We start from the raw sequence: 16,571 nt of genomic DNA, 5'->3' as shown, positions 1-16,571 counted from the left end.
AGAGAGATAGTTAGAAACATCGATGAGAGAGAGTCATCGATCAGCTGCCTCTTGCACCGCCCCCCAATGGGGATGTGCCCACAACCAAGGTACAGGCCCTTGACCAGAATCGAACCCGGGACCCTTCAGTCCCCCCCCTCCCTGTGGTTTTAATTTGCATTTCTCTGAGGATTAGTGACATTGAGCATCTTTTCCCTGTTGGCCATCTGTATGTCCACTTTGGAGAAGTGTCTATTCAGGTCCTATGCCCATTTTAAATTGGATTCTTTGGGGGGTTTTTTTGGAGTTGAGTTGTATAAATTCTTTTCTTTTTTAAAAAAATATATTTTATTGATATTTTACAGAGAGGAGGAAGGGAGAGAGATAGATAGCTAGAAATGTCGATGAGAGAGAAACATCGATCAGCTGCCTCTTGCACACCCCCCACCGGGGATGTGCCCGCAACCAATGTACATGCCCTTGACCGGAATCAAACCCAGGACCTTTCAGTCCGCAGACCGACGCTCTACCACTGAGCCAAACCGGTTTCGGCGAGTTGTATAAATTCTTTATAAACATTGGATATTAACCCCTTACCAAATATATCTGGTGAAAATGTTCTCCCAGTCAGTGGGCTATTTCTTCTCAGGCACAGCTGACTCTCCGCCAGGCCACCCCTGTCTGCCAGGCGCCTGACGTTACAGCTCCTGGGCTCCCGCATCCCCTCCAGCGCCTCCTGCTCACCCCCCTGTGACCGGGAGCAGCTGAAATAACTCCGGGCACCGGCCACCTAACCCATGGCTAACTCCACCCCACCCCCCATTCTTCCTGAAACCCTCGAAATCCTCAGCTTTGCGGCATTTGCCACAATCTCTGCCAACCCCACACTCGCCCCTGAGCTTCTGGGTGAGTTCGCTGACCAGCTTCCTGCTGGGGTTCCCATGCGCTGTCTCAGAGGGGAAATGCCAAAGCAGACTCGGGCCCGCCGTGCCAAGCAGGCCCTTCCCATCCCTGCGAACATCACCACCACTGCCGCCCATCCTCACAGCCACTTCCCTCTCCCTCATGCCAAGACCCCCCACCCCACCCAAGATGGCCAAGCTTGGGACATCAGCTCCTGAATTCCTCTCCTCTCCCAGGAGGCCAAGATGGCCGTGTCTGGCCACTGCTGTAACCCAGTGCTTACTGCAGGGCGCCTGCACAGGACAGACCTCGATGGACACGTGCTGAGTGAGTGGAGGGTGAGCCAACAGCCCCACTGCCAGCGGCCACACTGAAGCTCAGAGAAGAGGCGAGATTGGCCCAAGGTCATCGGTCGGACAGCCAGGGCTGGGCCCGAGGGCGGCTCAGGGCCCGCTCCACCCGCTCTGAGCACAGGGCCGGCCGCGCCTTTCCTGGCTCCCGCCCGGCAGCGCCTTACCTGAGAGCACCGTGAACACGGCCGCGAAGGCGTTGAGCTTGAGCCCGTCGATGACGCTGCTGGAGTGGAAGAGCTCGAGACACATGAGGCTGAAGCCGACCACCAGCAGGAGGATGTACAGCACCTCGGACACCACCGACAGCCACAGGACGCCTGGCGACAGAGCAGAGGCCGTGAGGGGGGGTGGACGGCAGGGTGGCCGCTCCGCGTGCACCCGCCCGCGCCCTCAGCCAGGGCGTCAGGCCTCAGCGGGAGGGGGTCCTGCTCAGGGTCAGAACACCACGGCCACACATCCTCCCCGCAGGCTGGCCCAGGACTCCGAGCCCACGCCGGTCAGCCCGTGGCACTCTGGGTGACAGTGCTTGTGCAGGGTGGCCTGTGACCAATAAGGGGGCCTCCCAGAAGCCTATTCCAGCATGTCACAAATGCAAGAGCTTCAGCAAAAGGTTGATGGAACTTGGGGGCTCAGCAAGGGCTGAATCACATATGTTCCTGCTGGAAATGGCAGAGGGCACTTCCCCAAACCTGAAAAGGATGCATAAATGATGGCTTGCTGCCAGACAGCTAAGGGCTTTTTAATCTACATGTTATGGCCTCCTGCTGGCCAAACACCTGGACAGCCATAGGTAGTTCTTCCAATCTGACAATGGATTCTGTATGCTAAACCCTGGCCTTTGATGTGTGTATCTGCCCTGCCTTAGGACAAAACTGTGTTAATAAAAAGCAAGGGGTCCTGAGACAGGGAGAACTTGGTTCCTTTAGCAAAGTCTTCTCTGGCTCCCCAAAATGCCTTCCAAAATTATGTTTTGTCTCTGGACTCTTGATTAATCGACACACAGCGCCTTCTCCAGATTCCCGAACCTTCCTAGGTGCTGGATTAAGACCACCGGCAGGGGCCCCTTCCGAGGGCGAGGGGGACTTCTATCCTGTGGCAATGCAGAGCCTCTCGTACTCTGCCCGCCTGTTGGATGACGGCCGTGGGAGTTGTCCTCGAGCAGGCAGCTGGGATGAAGCTGACACTGAGTCACTGAGCAGAGCGGCAGAAAGGAGACCTCCCTGGACCAGCAGCCGCCAGCCCTGGGGGCTTCCCCGTGGTTCAGCTGGTCAGTGTGACATTCTCCTACCTGCAGCCATGAGCATCCCAGCTCACTCACACATCGTGCCTGCCTCAAGGGGTACCTACATTGTCATCTGCCCTGTGCTCTCCTCCACTTTTCTCTCTAAACCGCCACCTCCGCTCCCGCAGCATCAACCTCACTGTTCTCCCTGGGAGCTGCCATGGTCTACGGTAGTCCCACCTTTCTGGGACCAGCTGATTGGTCCAATGTGATCACATGACCAAGGGTTGAGCAATCAAAGCCCTTCTCTAGGAATCTGAGTCTGGAAACATTGAAAAAGACAGGAGGAAAGGCTCTGATAGTGTGAGTGCCCGGTTCCAGCCGGTCCTGAAGGCAGACACATGCCTGTCCTTCGGGCGGTTTGGCTGTTCAGATCTATTGTACTTTTCAGTCCCTGAGGTAGCACAGCTCTCTTCCCCTAAATTGGTCCAATTGAGTTCCCATCATCTGCCTCTTAGTTTAGGGGCATCTTCTGTTTCGCCCACCCCACCTTCCCCCTTCTTCCTCTCTGCTTTTTCATTGGAGAGTCCCTTCCTCTCTCTGCCTATGCAGTTCAGTTGCAGCTGGCCCACATCTGGGCTCCATGTTTGATCCATATATGAATCATATCTGACCCCTGGTCATTGGTTCAGGAATGATCGTCTCAGTTTCTTCACCCATAACCTGAGGATAATAACAGCACCTATTTATAGCATTGCTGTGCTGTGAGGGTTCCGTTGCACAGCAGTGTAACGAGCTCATGGGTAGCACACAGTGAGAGCTGACGGCGTGCATGCGTGCTATGGCAGTTGGGTGGGTGGAGCACTGTGGGAACTGAAGCTCTTGGATGAGGTCAAGGCTACAGACAAGATCAAGATGGAGAAATAAAACGGTGGGAACAGATAAGATTCTGAGAAAAAGGGGCAGAAAGTAGAAGATGGAACACGTCCATGTGACTTGTCTGCTAAACCACACTAACCACATGGTTTGAGCAAGACGCATACTTCAGAGAAAGGACTACAGACCAGGCTTGCCCAGCCAGAGATGGACACATGACTCAAATCAGTTCAACAAAACTTCCACTGGAACCCCTGGGGGAAAAACGCCTTTCTTCCACTGGTTCTGAGGCTGGGGAGATGAAAGGATAGACTTGACCAGCCACCAATGAGCAGATGTCAAAGAAGGCAGAGCCAAGAGATGAAGGGAGATGGTGTCCTAGAACATTGTTTGAGCCCCTGGATCCAGCCATGCCTGAAGCTGTCAGTCATTGGTTCTTTCAATCTGAGAATTCCATCACTTACACCGAAGAGTCCTGAGCTTCAGCGTTTCTGTTCTCGGACACTTTTAATGTGTTCCTTCCTGTCTCTGTGCCTTTGCACTAGCTGCTCCCGCACCTGGACTATCCGAGGGACAGCCAGCCTGTGGGAAGCCAGCAAACAGCAATCGCAGCGTCCCTGTATCCTCCCTGAGGAAGGAGGCAGGCCCTCAAACACCAGCTCCCGCCCCAGCACAGCGGGACTCAGGGAGCTTTGAAGAACTTTCTCTTCTTCCCCTCTTTCTCCGTTGCTATAAAAATACCGAGTCTCCTGGGCATCTTTGGGTTTCTGTGGGAGAATAATGTGCACTTGGCAGCCTGGATGTGGTTAAAACACCCCCTGGCAAGCATACTTGCAGCCTCCCAGGCCCATCGCTGGCCCGAGGCCCGCCAGGCGGCAGAGAGGGAGGCAGATGTAGGGCAAGCGGGGCTGTCTCCCTCCCAGCGGCCTTCACCTCCAGCGGTGGCTGCTGTCCCTCGGCGGGCGGGCGGAGGCTGTCCCTCCCCGTGGCAGCTCCCTGACTCGGCCCCCTCCCTGCACCGCCCCACGCCCCAGGAGGTGCCCTGGGCCAGGCCTCCTCCCCTCCCCCATTCACAGCAGGGCCCTGCTCTGCTCTTTCCCTCCGGATGGGAGATGGGAAGGTGGGGGGCGGAGAGCTCGGGAAGTGTCTGGCTGGGGTTATGCTTCTTATTCCCTCCAGATTTATTTCCTTGTCAGCCCGCTGGGCTCAGAGCAGCTGCCTGAGAGCTTCCGACCACGCAGACCAAGAACACGCAGGACAGTGAGAACTGCTGCTGTTACTGTGCTGACAGCAACGAGAGTCACAAAAGGGCCACCGTCACCGAACTCCAAGTCACCTGGCGATGTGCGCCCCCCGCCTGCCTGCACCTCTTTCGTGTTTCTCTCCTGGAGGATGGTCCCTGGGCAACTGGAGTCTGCGTCCATCTTCATTCAGAAAGTCTCTGCAAACATTCCCTCCATGCTGCCGCCCACCAGAAGCCGCCCGACCGCGGTCCTGCCCTGGCCTCTGGCCGTGACAATCCTGGGATGTGACCCACACTCAGCGCACCCCCGACCCCCTCCAGACACACACACACACACACACACACACACACTGCCCCCCGCCAGAAAGCAAGGCTAGAACTGCCTCCTGGCCCTGCTGACATCATCCCCTTACTTGTCCCCGTCCCTTCCGGGTCCTGCGTCCCAGTCGCCTTACACTCTCCCGGGGCATTTTCCTCATGAAAGTCCTGCCTGAACCCTCGTCGTGGGGTCCGGTTCCGGGGAATCAGACCTGAGACACTCATTTTCACAGGTGTTTTCCCCTCCGACCTCCCAACAACCTGGCAAGGCCACGAGGGAGCACCCCTCTTAAGATGAACACATCGGTTCGGAGGGATTAAACCGCTGGTCCACACAGCAGGACAGCGGCACAGCCTGGATTCAAACCCAGGCCGCTCTGAGTCCAGGAGCCCTCGCGGGCAGAGAGCTAGGCTGGCAGGATGGAGTGGCCTCTTGGAAATCACCGTCCTCCAAGCCTGGCCGCAGGGGCCCGCCAGGGTGGGGGCGAAGAGTTCCCCAGCCACGGCCCTCACCTGCCTGCTCTCAGCATCCCAGAGACACCAGCCCGGATCCCTGAGGAGGATGGCCAGCGGGGGTTGGTCCTTCTGTCCTCAGGGCTCCTGAGCCCAGCAGGCTGCCAGGCGTGGAGCGGAAGGAGGCGGCAGGGAGGACCTGGAAGCCAGGCAGGGGATGGGCTGGGCCGGGCTGCAGAGACAGGTGCCCGACGGTCCCCTGGGAGGCTGTGCGGTGGCCGGTGGGGGGAGGGGAGGCCAGCTGGAGGCTTCCGCTGCAGCCCCTGCGAGAGGTGGTGGCCTGGGTCGTGGCAAGGACGGAGTGAGGACAAGTGGGGAACCTGCTAGCTCCCTCCTGAGAGCTGGGCTGCTGACCGTGAATGTGGGGCCCGGAAGCGGAGGTGTCCAGGGTGGGCCGTGCTGCCAGCCGGGGCAGCTGGGAAGGAGATGATGCTGAGGGTGCGAGCCGCTGGGCGTGCCCGTCGGCTGCAGGATGACCAGGAGGCGGCCGGCGCTCAGACGGACAGGGGCCCGGGCAAGACACGGGCACTGGCCGAGTACCTGCTGGGACTGTCCCCCAGAAAGAAATTGCAGGTGTGGGAGGGTTCGAGGTGCCCGGAAAAGCACGTGGAGCAAAAAAAACGAGGGAGTGGGATCCACGGAGCATCCATAATCCAGCGACACCGTGGGCCCCACCCCGACCACATTGCCACCTGCCAATGCCTGAGGGCTCTAGGGCGTCCGGAGCCCACCCCCACGCCACCCACCTTTGCACTGACGCCCTGCCCACCACCCCAGCACCAGCCCCTCCGATGTCTGGCGAACAGGTGAGTTAGCCCAATGGGCAGCGCTGGGCGGGAGGTGCTAGCCACACGGGGTCCGTGTGTTAGTTAATCCACGGCGTCACCTTGTCTGAATCAAAGAGTGAATTTTAAATTACGAACACCTCAATCCAGAGTGCCTGTGTGATGCCGGTGTGTGCTCAGCACCTTTTCCACCCCTGCTAATTGTTTAAACAAGGAGCAGCTCAGGAGCCTGCGAGCTCTAGTCTAGGCAGACGGCAGACTTGGAGAACACCGGGCAGTTACTTTCTGTGCTGATGGTCCCCCCACCTTACCCCCCAATCCTCACCCCCACCCCCCAGCTCCTCTGCCGTGGCTCCTCCTCCTGCCCAGGCCCTCAGCTCCGGGGCCCACGGCTCCAGGCCCTGGGACACTGTCCGGCCTGAAGGCCCCCTTGCCCACGCCTGTGGCAGCTCTCCCGTCGCCAGCCTTGGGGGCCTCGCTCGGAGCCCTGCCCCCGCCTCTGGGAGTGCCTCCGCCACAGGGCCTTCCTGTGAACCATTGGGGGAAATGGGCTCCCTCCAGAGAACACCCCTGACGCGTCGTGTTCACGGCGAAGGATCTGAGGAGAGCAGGGCCCTGAGCCAGCGTCTCCGGTGGCTGCCAGCCTGGGGCTTTGGATGCAAACTCTCGGGCCTCACCCCCGACTCACTGAGCCAGACCCTCTGAGAGGGGCCCTCTGTGCGTTAACGGGCTCCCTGTGGCGCTGAGGGCACCCCAACATGAGCACCACATTCCCAAAGTCCCCGATAACCACGGGTGAGAAAGGGAGCCGATGGGTACGGGGAGACGGTGGGCATGGGGCCCCTTAGAGAACAGAGAGCAGACGGTGAGAAGGGACACGATGTGCGGGCCTGGCTACGTGCATGCTCACTTTTTGGTGCCCTGCAACGCCAAGGAGGCCTCGGGACAGGGGTGCAGCCTCGCAGCCTCGGGGGCAGCAGGGGAGGGGGATTGCCTCGGGGCTTGCCCTGGAGACTAGGGAAAGGCTCACGCATCTCAGCGAGGACGGCTGCGCAGCGCGCCTCCGAGCTGGCACTAACGGCTGGGTTTGCCGCTGAGACCGGAGCGGAAGTGAAGTGATTTCTCATCAGGTGCGGCCCATGGGGTGACGGCTAATCCTGTTAGCCGCCCTCTTTGCCTTTTTTCAGATCAGCTTGGTGACTCCGACGCTGACCCTCCGAGGAGGGAACCGACGGGTCTGCAAGAATCATTTCCCTTCGGTTTCCTCGCCGGTCTCGCCCTCCCTGAGACAGCCCAGACCAGGTCCTGGGGGTTCGGGGGGAGGTTTTGGGGGTGGTGGGGAGGGGGAGGAGAAGCGGGTCTGAGATGTGTGACCTTGGCTGCCCCCCTTCCCCCCGCAGTCAGTGGACAGAGCTATTATACATCACATGAGCCTGACACTTGGAAAATATTCAAGGATGCTACCTATGGCTGCCACTTCCTAATAAGCATGAATATTAGCAATGACAATAGCTGTGAGAGGCCGTGGGGCAGGGGGGTTAGAGAACCCGGGGGCCGGAAAGCCACACAGAGGCCCTTGAACTTCATCCTCTAGGCCCTGCAGTGGTTCTCAACCTTCCCAATGCCGAGGCCCTTTAATACAGCTCCTCGTGTTGTGGTGACCCCCAACCATAAAATTATTTTTCTTGCTACTTCATAACTGTAATTTTGCTACTGTTAATGAATCGTAATGTAAATATCTGTGTTTTCCGATGGTCTTAGGCTCTATAATCGGCACCCACAGGTTGAGAACCGCTAGCAGGGTCGCCTAAGACCATCGGAAAGCACAGATATTTACATGATGATTCATAACAGTAGCAACATTACAGTTATGAAGTAGCAACGAAAATAATGTCATGGTTGGGGGTCACCACAGCACGAGGAGCCGTGTGAAAGGGCCGGGGCATTAGGAAGGTGGGGAACCACTGCTCTAGGGCGGGCTCCCCACATCGGACTGTGCAACCGGGTGGACCCGGGAGCTGGTTAAAGGCAGAGCGTGAGTCGGTGGCCTGGGTGCGGCTCCCAGGGGCTGCTGCTGGCCGGGGGCCCCGCTGGGAGGGACGAGGCTCTGGCTTCAGGAAGTCCCCGGAGCAGCACCGATGGGCATCGCAATGCGCCATTCCCGCCGTGCGGTGGGACCTAGAAGGTTCTGTCGCTGGCGGGGGATCCGGTGGCTCCTCACAGGCCTTCCGCCTCCGTGGGGAGGACGTGGGCTGGGGCGGCTAGGACGGCTCGGCCAGGACGGCTCGGCTCTCACATCCCGCGTTCGGCTCAGCCACGTCTGCTGGCGTACTTTTAGAGCCGAATCTCGTTCCTTCTCTGCTGACTCTGTGACAGCGGCCCCTCCCGTGTGGGGTGGCTGCGCTGGCTGGTGCTCCCGTACGTGTAGTCGGAGGGAGGTCTGGCAGGGTCTTCCATGCTGCACCACCGCCGTGCCAGGGGCCTGGATACCCTGGCACCCAGGGTGGCCGATCCGTGGGGACTGCAAGCCCGATGCGCAGGAGAGCTAGGCGGGAACCGGAGGGGGGACCGGCCTCGGGCCCCGCGTGAGGGGCAGCCCCGGCGCAGCCCCAGCGCAGCTCCACGGCCACCGTGTGTGGACACCCGTCCACCGTCGCCACAACCAATCGCTTTGCAAACGAGTCCAGAAAAGTGTATTTTTAGGTGAAGTCTCCTATTTTTAAAGGTTGATAATGAATTCAGATATTTTTAAAATACTGTGTGGGCCAAACAAGACGTTTGGAGGGCTGGATGCAGCCTGTTGGCAGCTTGTTCCGGAATCGAGTTGTCCTCCTGGGAGGGAAACTGAGGCCTGGGAGCCTCCCAGAGGCCCCTCGGCCACAGGCTGGGACCCGGGCTGCGGATGGCGGTGCAAGTCCTCCCCCGGGCAGCCCTCCCCCAGGCTCCGTCCTGCGCCTCTGAGGTCACCACGCCAGCCACGCGACATGGAGCAGCTGGGATGGGGGTGGGGAGCGGGGAAACCTGCTCCCCCCACCTGCTCCCGCCTGCCTTGTGACAGGCCCCCTCTCTCCTCTCCCGCTAACGTCTCACCAGAAGGTGGAGGCTGGGCTCAGTGACCCTGTCTCTCCCCGCGGGCCTCCTCCCGCTCAGCCGCCTGCCTCCGAGCTCGCATTGACATTTCACAGCAGCCGCCGCCCCGCGCGCCCGGCCTCAGCGTCAGGCCGGCCGCGTCATTGACATGATGTCACATGATGTCACATGATTTCACATGATTTCACATCCGGGATCCGGGAGCAGTCCCCGCGCCCACAGCCCGCGGCCACGGCCACGACTGATCGATTTGACGTCTTAAACCGATGGGCTTCGGGGCAGGGGGTGTTTTCTCTGTAAGTGTCCTTGTGTCTGGAGATCTCATCCAGTTTGGCCACAGCGCCCGTGCTCCCGGGAGGGCGTTGTGTGTCCGGTGGCCAGACGCCCTGGCCTGGGCGGCCTCCTCGTGACGCTCCGTGGGAATAACGAGGACACGGCGATCAGACCGCTGAGGCTCCTGCAGCATTCGTACGGGCCAGGCTCGGCCCTCGTGCTCACTCGTCAGCGGCCCCGTCGGTCCTCTCTGCAGCCTGAGGAGTGGGCACCGTACCCCGAACTACACGCGAGGAGACGGGGTCAGCAGGAGCAGCACGCTCCCCCCCCCCCCTCGAGTGATCGACAGACAAGGGGGCTCCCAGAAGCCCTGTCCACCTGCACCCAGCACCTTGTGACAGGGCCCCTCTCCCACGCCCTCCCGTGCCGCCAGCAGGCCCAGCCTGGAGTGTGGTCCCTCTGGAGCAGCCGGATCGTGGCTGCAGAGACGCCCAGGCCCTGTCCCCAGCATGTCCACATCCCAACGTCCTCTACGTGGCAGAGGGGCCCTGCAGGTGTGACCGTTATCCTGGGTTCTCCGACGGACGCGGTGTGATCACAAGGTCCTTCCACGAGGGAGGCCAGAGGGTCAGCATAGGAACGGGAGAGGAGAGGACGGACGTGGAGGTGGGAGTGGGCTGGGGCCCGGGCCCAGGGGTGCAGGCGGCCTCTAGAACTGCAGAGGCGAGGACACAGGCTCCCCGGAGCCCCCAGGAAGGAAGGCATTGCTGCCGACACTGATGTCAGCCCCACCAGGCTCCTTCCGGAACTCCGGTCCCCGGAACTGCACGATGGTAAATCCGGGTCGTGGTAAGTCAGGTTCGCGCTAACTTGTCTCAGCAGCAATAAAAAGCCAACACACCTTCTTCCTTCACGCAAGACCGCCTCCTCCGCGAGGCCTCCCCTGACCACTCCAGCCCCTGCCATGGCCCACGACCGGCCTCACCAGAGAGGCAAGCTTCTCTCCACCTCCCGGGAGACCCCCTGGAGGTGGCAGAGCCTGGGCGTGGGGTCCCGGGGCCTGGGTTTGACTGTGGACCCTTCCCTGCGCCCTCCGAGCGTCAGACTCCTTGGCTGTAAGATGGAGTCCACACTTGAGGCCACAGATGAGGTGCAAAGAGGTTGGGTAGCCTCTCATGTTTTCTGGGAATGTTACATGAGATCGTGGCTGCAAAGTCCTCTGTAAACGCTGGTGTAGCAAGCTGGCATGCTGGGCCCGGAAAACCGAGTCCTTCTCCTGCGTCCTCATGAAGGTCACCATCGGAGCAGATCTGAGGAGACCTCGTGGTCCAGAGCTCCACCCAGCTCCACCCTCTGGAAGTGTCTCCGGCAGGCATGGCCTCCTGGAACCGGGACAGTCGCCGAGCCTTTGCAACATGTCATGGGGACCTTGGCCTTCAGCATCCCATGACAATGATCTCTCTCTTTAGGATCCAGAAACTGCCTTGAAAATGAGCTTGGGCCACACGGGCTGCGGCCTGGGGAGGAGGCTGGGGGGAGGGGGAGAGGAGGGGGGAGTGCCGGGAGGGGAACACAGATGAGGAGGAGGCTGGGGGGAGGGGGGGAGGAGGGGGGAGTGCGGGGAGGGGAACACAGATGCCCAAGGCTGAGCTCTGGCCTCGCCTCACCCCCACCATCCGAGGGAAGTCCTCAGGCCTCTGGGCCGCTCTGGGCCTCCTTCCCCGTCTCCCCAACAGGTTGCTGAGCAGCAAGGGAAATAGGACGGGGAGGTTGGAAGCTGCAAACTGGGCTGCAGACAAGTTTTTGAGATTTTTTTTGTTCAGTTTCCTGGGTTTTGTATGTTTGTTTGCTTTCTTTCTCTGTCTCTGCCTCTGTCTCTCTCTGCCTCTCTATCTTCTCTTTCTCCCTTGGTAGAGGCAGTCTTTTTAAATTTTGAATGAAGTGCCAACACTTAAAAATGAGGAAATCACATGAAAGTCTAGACCTGTGGTTGGCAAACTCATTAGTCAACAGAACCAAATATCAACAGCACAATGATTGAAATTTCTTTTGAGAGCCAAATTTTTTTAAAAATATATTTTATTGATTTTTTTTTTACAGAGAGGAAGAGAGAGGGATAGAGAGTTAGAAATATCTATGAGAGAGAAACATTGATCAGCTGCCTCTTGCACACCCCCCTGCTAGGGATGTGCCCGCAACCAAATGCCCTTGACCAGAATCGAACCTGGGACCTTTCAGTCCACAGGCTGACGCTCTATCCACTGAGCCAAACCGGTTTCGGCGAGAGCCAATTTTTTTTTTAATTTAAACTTTGAATGCCACTTCTTCAAAATAGACTGGCCCAGGCCGTGGTATTTTGTGGAAGAGCCACACTCAAGGGGCCAAAGAGCCACATGTGGCTCAGGAGCCTCAGTTTGCCAACCACAGGCCTAGGGAGCCAGACCACCTACAGGCACCGCCCCCCTTCACCCCCGCTTTGCTGCTGAATGCTGTGTGGCCTTGGGCAGGTTACTTCACCTCTCTGAGCCTCTGTTTCCTCATCTGCCTCAGAGGGTGGTTGTGAGGATGGAATTAAATGAGAATGTGAAGTGGCACAATCCAGGCTCAGCTCACGATAGGCCTCGGTGCGGCTAGCTGTCTCCACTTCACAGGGGAGAGCACAAGGCGGGGCTGCCCCAGCCGGACAGAGCCAGGCTGAGGAGGAGTGGTGGGCAGACACTGTCCAACTGGGTGGCCCGGATTCAATATCTGTCCAGGACCCCAGGGCCAGGCATGCTCTTGCCACTGTTGAATCCAGGGTCCCCTGTGGCCCCAAAGGCATTCCGACCTTCCCACCCCAATCCAGGCCTCTGATGAAACTGACCCTCCTCCCTCAGACCTGCAAAACAGCCATCATCACCCCAAACCAGTGTCCCCACCCAGACTCTGTGCCAGCGGCGGCAGTATGCACGAGGGAACGGGACCCAGCCCTCCGGGAACCCCAGGTTTAACCGGAGGGGTGAGACACACCCAGGAAGGCCGACCACGTCCCCCCTGCCGAGCCATGCACCGGGCTGGGCCTTGCAAATAGAAGCTCCTTCCATCTCCATAAAAACCTGTGATGGCCGCGCTCCTCTAGCTCCAGGTTAAGATGAGGCGCAAAGAGGTTGGGTACCAGCCCAAGACCCTGTGACTGCGAGGCACCGCTGCAGGATGGGCTCAGGCCTGGGTGCCCCTGGGCGGCCCAGCTGGCTCCTCCCGTTGTGCCAGGCACCACAGGCTCCAGACTCCACCGGGCAGGTGAGGACCCGGAGGCGCAGAGGAGGAAGGTGAGGGCTGAGGCCCAGTGTCGGCTGGAGCGCGCCTGGCACCAGCTCTGCCCTGGCCCTCCAGCCCCCTAACTGCTGCTCCTAACCCCAGAGCAGGAGTTAGGAGCACAGGAGCGGTGGCCACAGAGGCCAGTGGTGACAGGCCAGAGCCGGGCAGAGGAGGCCATGCTATCTGGAAGGCAGGGGGGGGGGGCCAAGAGCCTCCTGCCAAGGCATGAGCTTTTGAACCCCCAGATCTGACCACTGTCCTGGTCCAGGAAGCACACAGAACCCCAAACAAAAGGAATCCAAAGAAGACCACACCAAGACACATCATAATTAAAATGCCAAGAGCAAAAGACAAAGAGAGAATCTTACAAGCAGCAAGAGAAAAACAGTTAGTTACCTACAAGGGAGCACCCATACGATTATCAGCTGATTTCTCAACAGAAACTGTGCAGGTCAGACAGGAATGGCAAGAAATATTCAAAGTGATGAATAGCGAGAACCTACAACCAAGATTATTCTACCCAGCAAAGCTATCATTCAGAATTGAAAGGCAGATAAAAAGCTTCAAGGATCAGAAAGAGCTAAAGGAATACATCACCACCAAACCAGTATTATATGAAATGCTATAAGGTGTTCTTTAAAAAGAGGAAAAAGAAGAAAAAAGTAAAGATTAAAATTATGAACAACAAATACATATCTATCAACAAGTGAATCTAAAAGTCAAGTGAATTAAAAATCCGAGGAACGGAATAAACTGGCGAATACAATAGAATCAGGGGCATAGAATGGGAGGAGATTGATAATTCTCAAGGGGAAAGGGGTGTCTGTGTAGGGGGTACAGGAAGACACTGGACAAAAATCATATACCTATGGATGAGGACGGGGGGTGGGGTGGGGGAGGAGGTAAGGACAGAGGGTGTAGTGGGGACCAGGTGGAAGGGAGCTATGGCGGGGGGGGGGGGGGGGAGGAGAAACAATTGAAATAATCTGAACAATAAAGATTTTTTTTAATATTAAAAAAAAAGCTCATGGATCTACGCAGGGGGAGGGGGAAGGAGGAAGGAGGAGAGGGAGAAGGAAGGAGGGAGAAGTAGGAGGGAGGAGGGAGGAGGAAGAAGGGGGAAGGAGGAGGAGGAGGGAGGAGGAGAAGGGAAGAAGGAGGAGGAAGGAGGGAGGAGGGAGAAGGGAAGAAGGAGAAGGGAGGAGGGAGGAGGGAGAAGGGAGGAAGGAGGAGGGAGGAGGAGGAGGGAGGAAGGAGAAGGGAGGAGAGAGGAGGGAGGAGGGAGGAGGGAGGAGGGAGGAAGGAGGAGGGAGGAGGGAGGAGGGAGGAGGGTGGAGGGAGGAGGGAGGAAGGAGGAGGGAAGAGGGAGGAGGGAGGAAGGAGGAGGGAGGAGGAGGAGGGAGGAGGGAAGAGGGAAGAGGAATGAGGGATGAGGGTGGAGGGAGGAGGAGTGAGCCTGGGATCAGTGCTGGCCCACCGGACCACAGTGGGGACCCAGGCAGCAGCACAGTCACAGATGGAGCTGACGCTCTGCTTCCAGGTCAGGGAGACAGTGGGGCATGGTGGCAACTGCAGCACCGGGCAGGCCACATCCAGAAAGGGTTTCCACAGAAGCCGGGGACCCCAATCTGTAAGGGAAACCTCCCCATGTTGAAGCATCAGCAACGAATTCTAATGTCTTCACACACCACGTGCGTCCATTAAACACAGCTGGGGGGGAGGGGGAAAGACACCCGTGCACCATCCTTCTCGGGGCTCAGGTCCGCTCATGACTGTGTCAAGGCCACGTCATTTCTCAGACGGTGGAAACTCACCCCAAGGCCAGCCGGTGTGGCTCAGTGGTTGAGCGCTGACCCAGGAACCGAGAGGTCACGGTTCGATTCCCAGTCAGGGCACGTGCCGAGACTGCAGACTCCATCCCCAGTAGGGGGCGCCTGGAGGCAGCCTATCGATGTGATTCTCTCATCGATGTGTCTCTCTCATCTCTCTCTTTATCCTTCTCCCTGCCTCTTACTCTAAAAATCCATAAAAACGTGTCTTAAAAAACTCACCCCAGGGAAGGAGCAAGAACTGAGCAAGGTCACACACCTTCTAACAGCACATGGGGCTCCGAGCTCTTAACCGGCTTTCCTTTAACCCTGGCCAGCACCAGGCCAGCCCACATAAGAGGGGGAGTTCAATTCGTGTCAGCATCTTCCAGGCATGTACAGGAAAGGGGGGCAGTGCTTGTGGGCAGAAATCGTTCTGGGCTTTTCTGCGAGGTTATATAAGGACTATTGCAGCACAAGGACGGACTTCCTCTGAGCAGGAGATTCATCCTGAGGGTGGGGTGGGGGGTAAGGGGTATCACCTGATCTCTCTCACTCTCGAATCTCTACTCAGTTACCCTAGAACCTTCTCTTAGGACCCCGCCCACCACCTCCTGGGCCACAGGGGCCCTGGTTTTATCGCTCTGGCAGAAGATTCTGAAAATATCTGGACTCTGAAACCCCCTTCAGGGGGTTTATCCCTCATCCGGGAGGACCACAAAGTCTCTGCCAATATAAACGGCATTTCCTTTGTTATTTTCAAAGATCAGAGGACCCGTGAGCTAGGCAAGCTGGATGGGGCCTGGGAGGTCAGGGCTTACAAATGCCTCACATTTGAGGTTAAAAAATAATGTTTTCTAAGAAGCCTCCAGAGGTTAGGTCTCCAGAGAACCCACAAAACAAGAAGCGGACATAGAGAGGAGTAGATTCCAGCTCACTAGGACTAAAATTTAAATCAAAACGTCCATGGCCAGCACTTCGCCGGCATCTGGGCAAAGGTTTTTTTTTCAAATAAGAGCATCTGGTGGGAGACGGTGAATATTTACTTCTGCCTGAACAGCCTCTGGGTCCCGCCTCCCCTGGGCCCCGCGAGGGAAGGGCCACCGGGACCCGAGCGGAAGGATGCACCACGTTCCCGCGAATGTGCGAGGCGTGTGGCATCCCCGGCTCTCAGCCCGCCGTGGGGAGCCTGCCCACTACATGTCGAGATGTTGGTGTCCATCCCTGGGTCCCTCAGAGGCCAAGTTAGCTTCGGCCTCTGGCCCTTTGCCCAGCTGTTCCTTCTAGAACGTTCTTTCCTCTTGTCCTCACGTGGCTGGTCTTTTTCTCCACCCGGGTCTCAGCTGGAATGCCAGCTGCTCAGAGAGGACCCAGAAAGGTCCCAACGCATCCACCGAACCAGACCCTCCCCACGCTGATAGAGTGTTCAGTTGTCTTCCTAGTAGCTTCCCGGTTTGAAATGATCACATGCTTGGCTCAGTCTCCTCATCTGTGAAATGGGAATCTGTTCTTCCCTATGATTCTCCCCTAGTCGGACTCAAAAGTTCCTAAGGTCCTTCCTCTCCGACATGACTCCTGGGACCCGCCCTCCCTACCCCCCCCCCCCCCCGGAACCCCCCCTCGCCCCCCCACACACACATATATACACACTCCTGTGCCCCGGGCCATCCCAGCATCCCTTTTGGGAACAGAACCTGCTTTGCCTTCCAGGGACCACAGCCCACGGCGCCCGCCCCCTCTCTCAGCCCATGTGCTGGGGTGTGGTGTGCTGGGGCAGACCACCCATCCGGTTCCAGCTGGACTGTGACCCAGGCCACAGTGATTGGTTCAGGAGTGGACACAGGACTCAAGCAGGACCCAGCAGAGCCAGCCTGGGGCTTGGGGAGGGAGGGGTCCCCTGACCACTGGGGT

General features: G+C 58.3%; 1 protein-coding gene and 1 long non-coding RNA gene across 5 annotated transcripts in view; both read right to left on the bottom strand.

Annotated features, from left to right (window-relative positions):
* The window catches only part of GSG1L (GSG1 like), a 167,632-nt gene that overhangs the window by 59,225 nt on the left and 91,836 nt on the right, over positions 1 to 16,571 (bottom strand). For 2 of the 4 annotated variants that reach the window (XM_045572520.1, XM_045572522.1), the window contains exon 3: positions 1,400 to 1,552. The exons of the other annotated variants lie outside the window; for them this stretch is intronic. In XM_045572520.1, coding sequence (XP_045428476.1) covers positions 1,400 to 1,552 — 153 coding nt within the window. The remainder of the gene's footprint in view (positions 1 to 1,399; positions 1,553 to 16,571) is intronic. 4 annotated transcript variants of the gene reach the window in all.
* LOC118704921 lies at positions 1,875 to 15,012 on the bottom strand. Its single transcript, XR_004983543.2, has 3 exons — positions 15,002 to 15,012; positions 11,729 to 11,735; positions 1,875 to 2,298 (listed from the first exon to the last, which is right to left on the bottom strand). It is a non-coding gene; the product is annotated as an uncharacterized LOC118704921 (long non-coding RNA).

The sequence above is a fragment of the Pipistrellus kuhlii genome, unplaced genomic scaffold, assembly GCF_014108245.1.
Source record: "Pipistrellus kuhlii isolate mPipKuh1 unplaced genomic scaffold, mPipKuh1.p scaffold_m20_p_48, whole genome shotgun sequence".
Classification (NCBI taxonomy): Eukaryota; Metazoa; Chordata; class Mammalia; order Chiroptera; family Vespertilionidae; genus Pipistrellus; species Pipistrellus kuhlii.
Note: the sequence above shows the minus strand (reverse complement) of the source record. Positions and strands in the feature narration are given on the sequence as shown.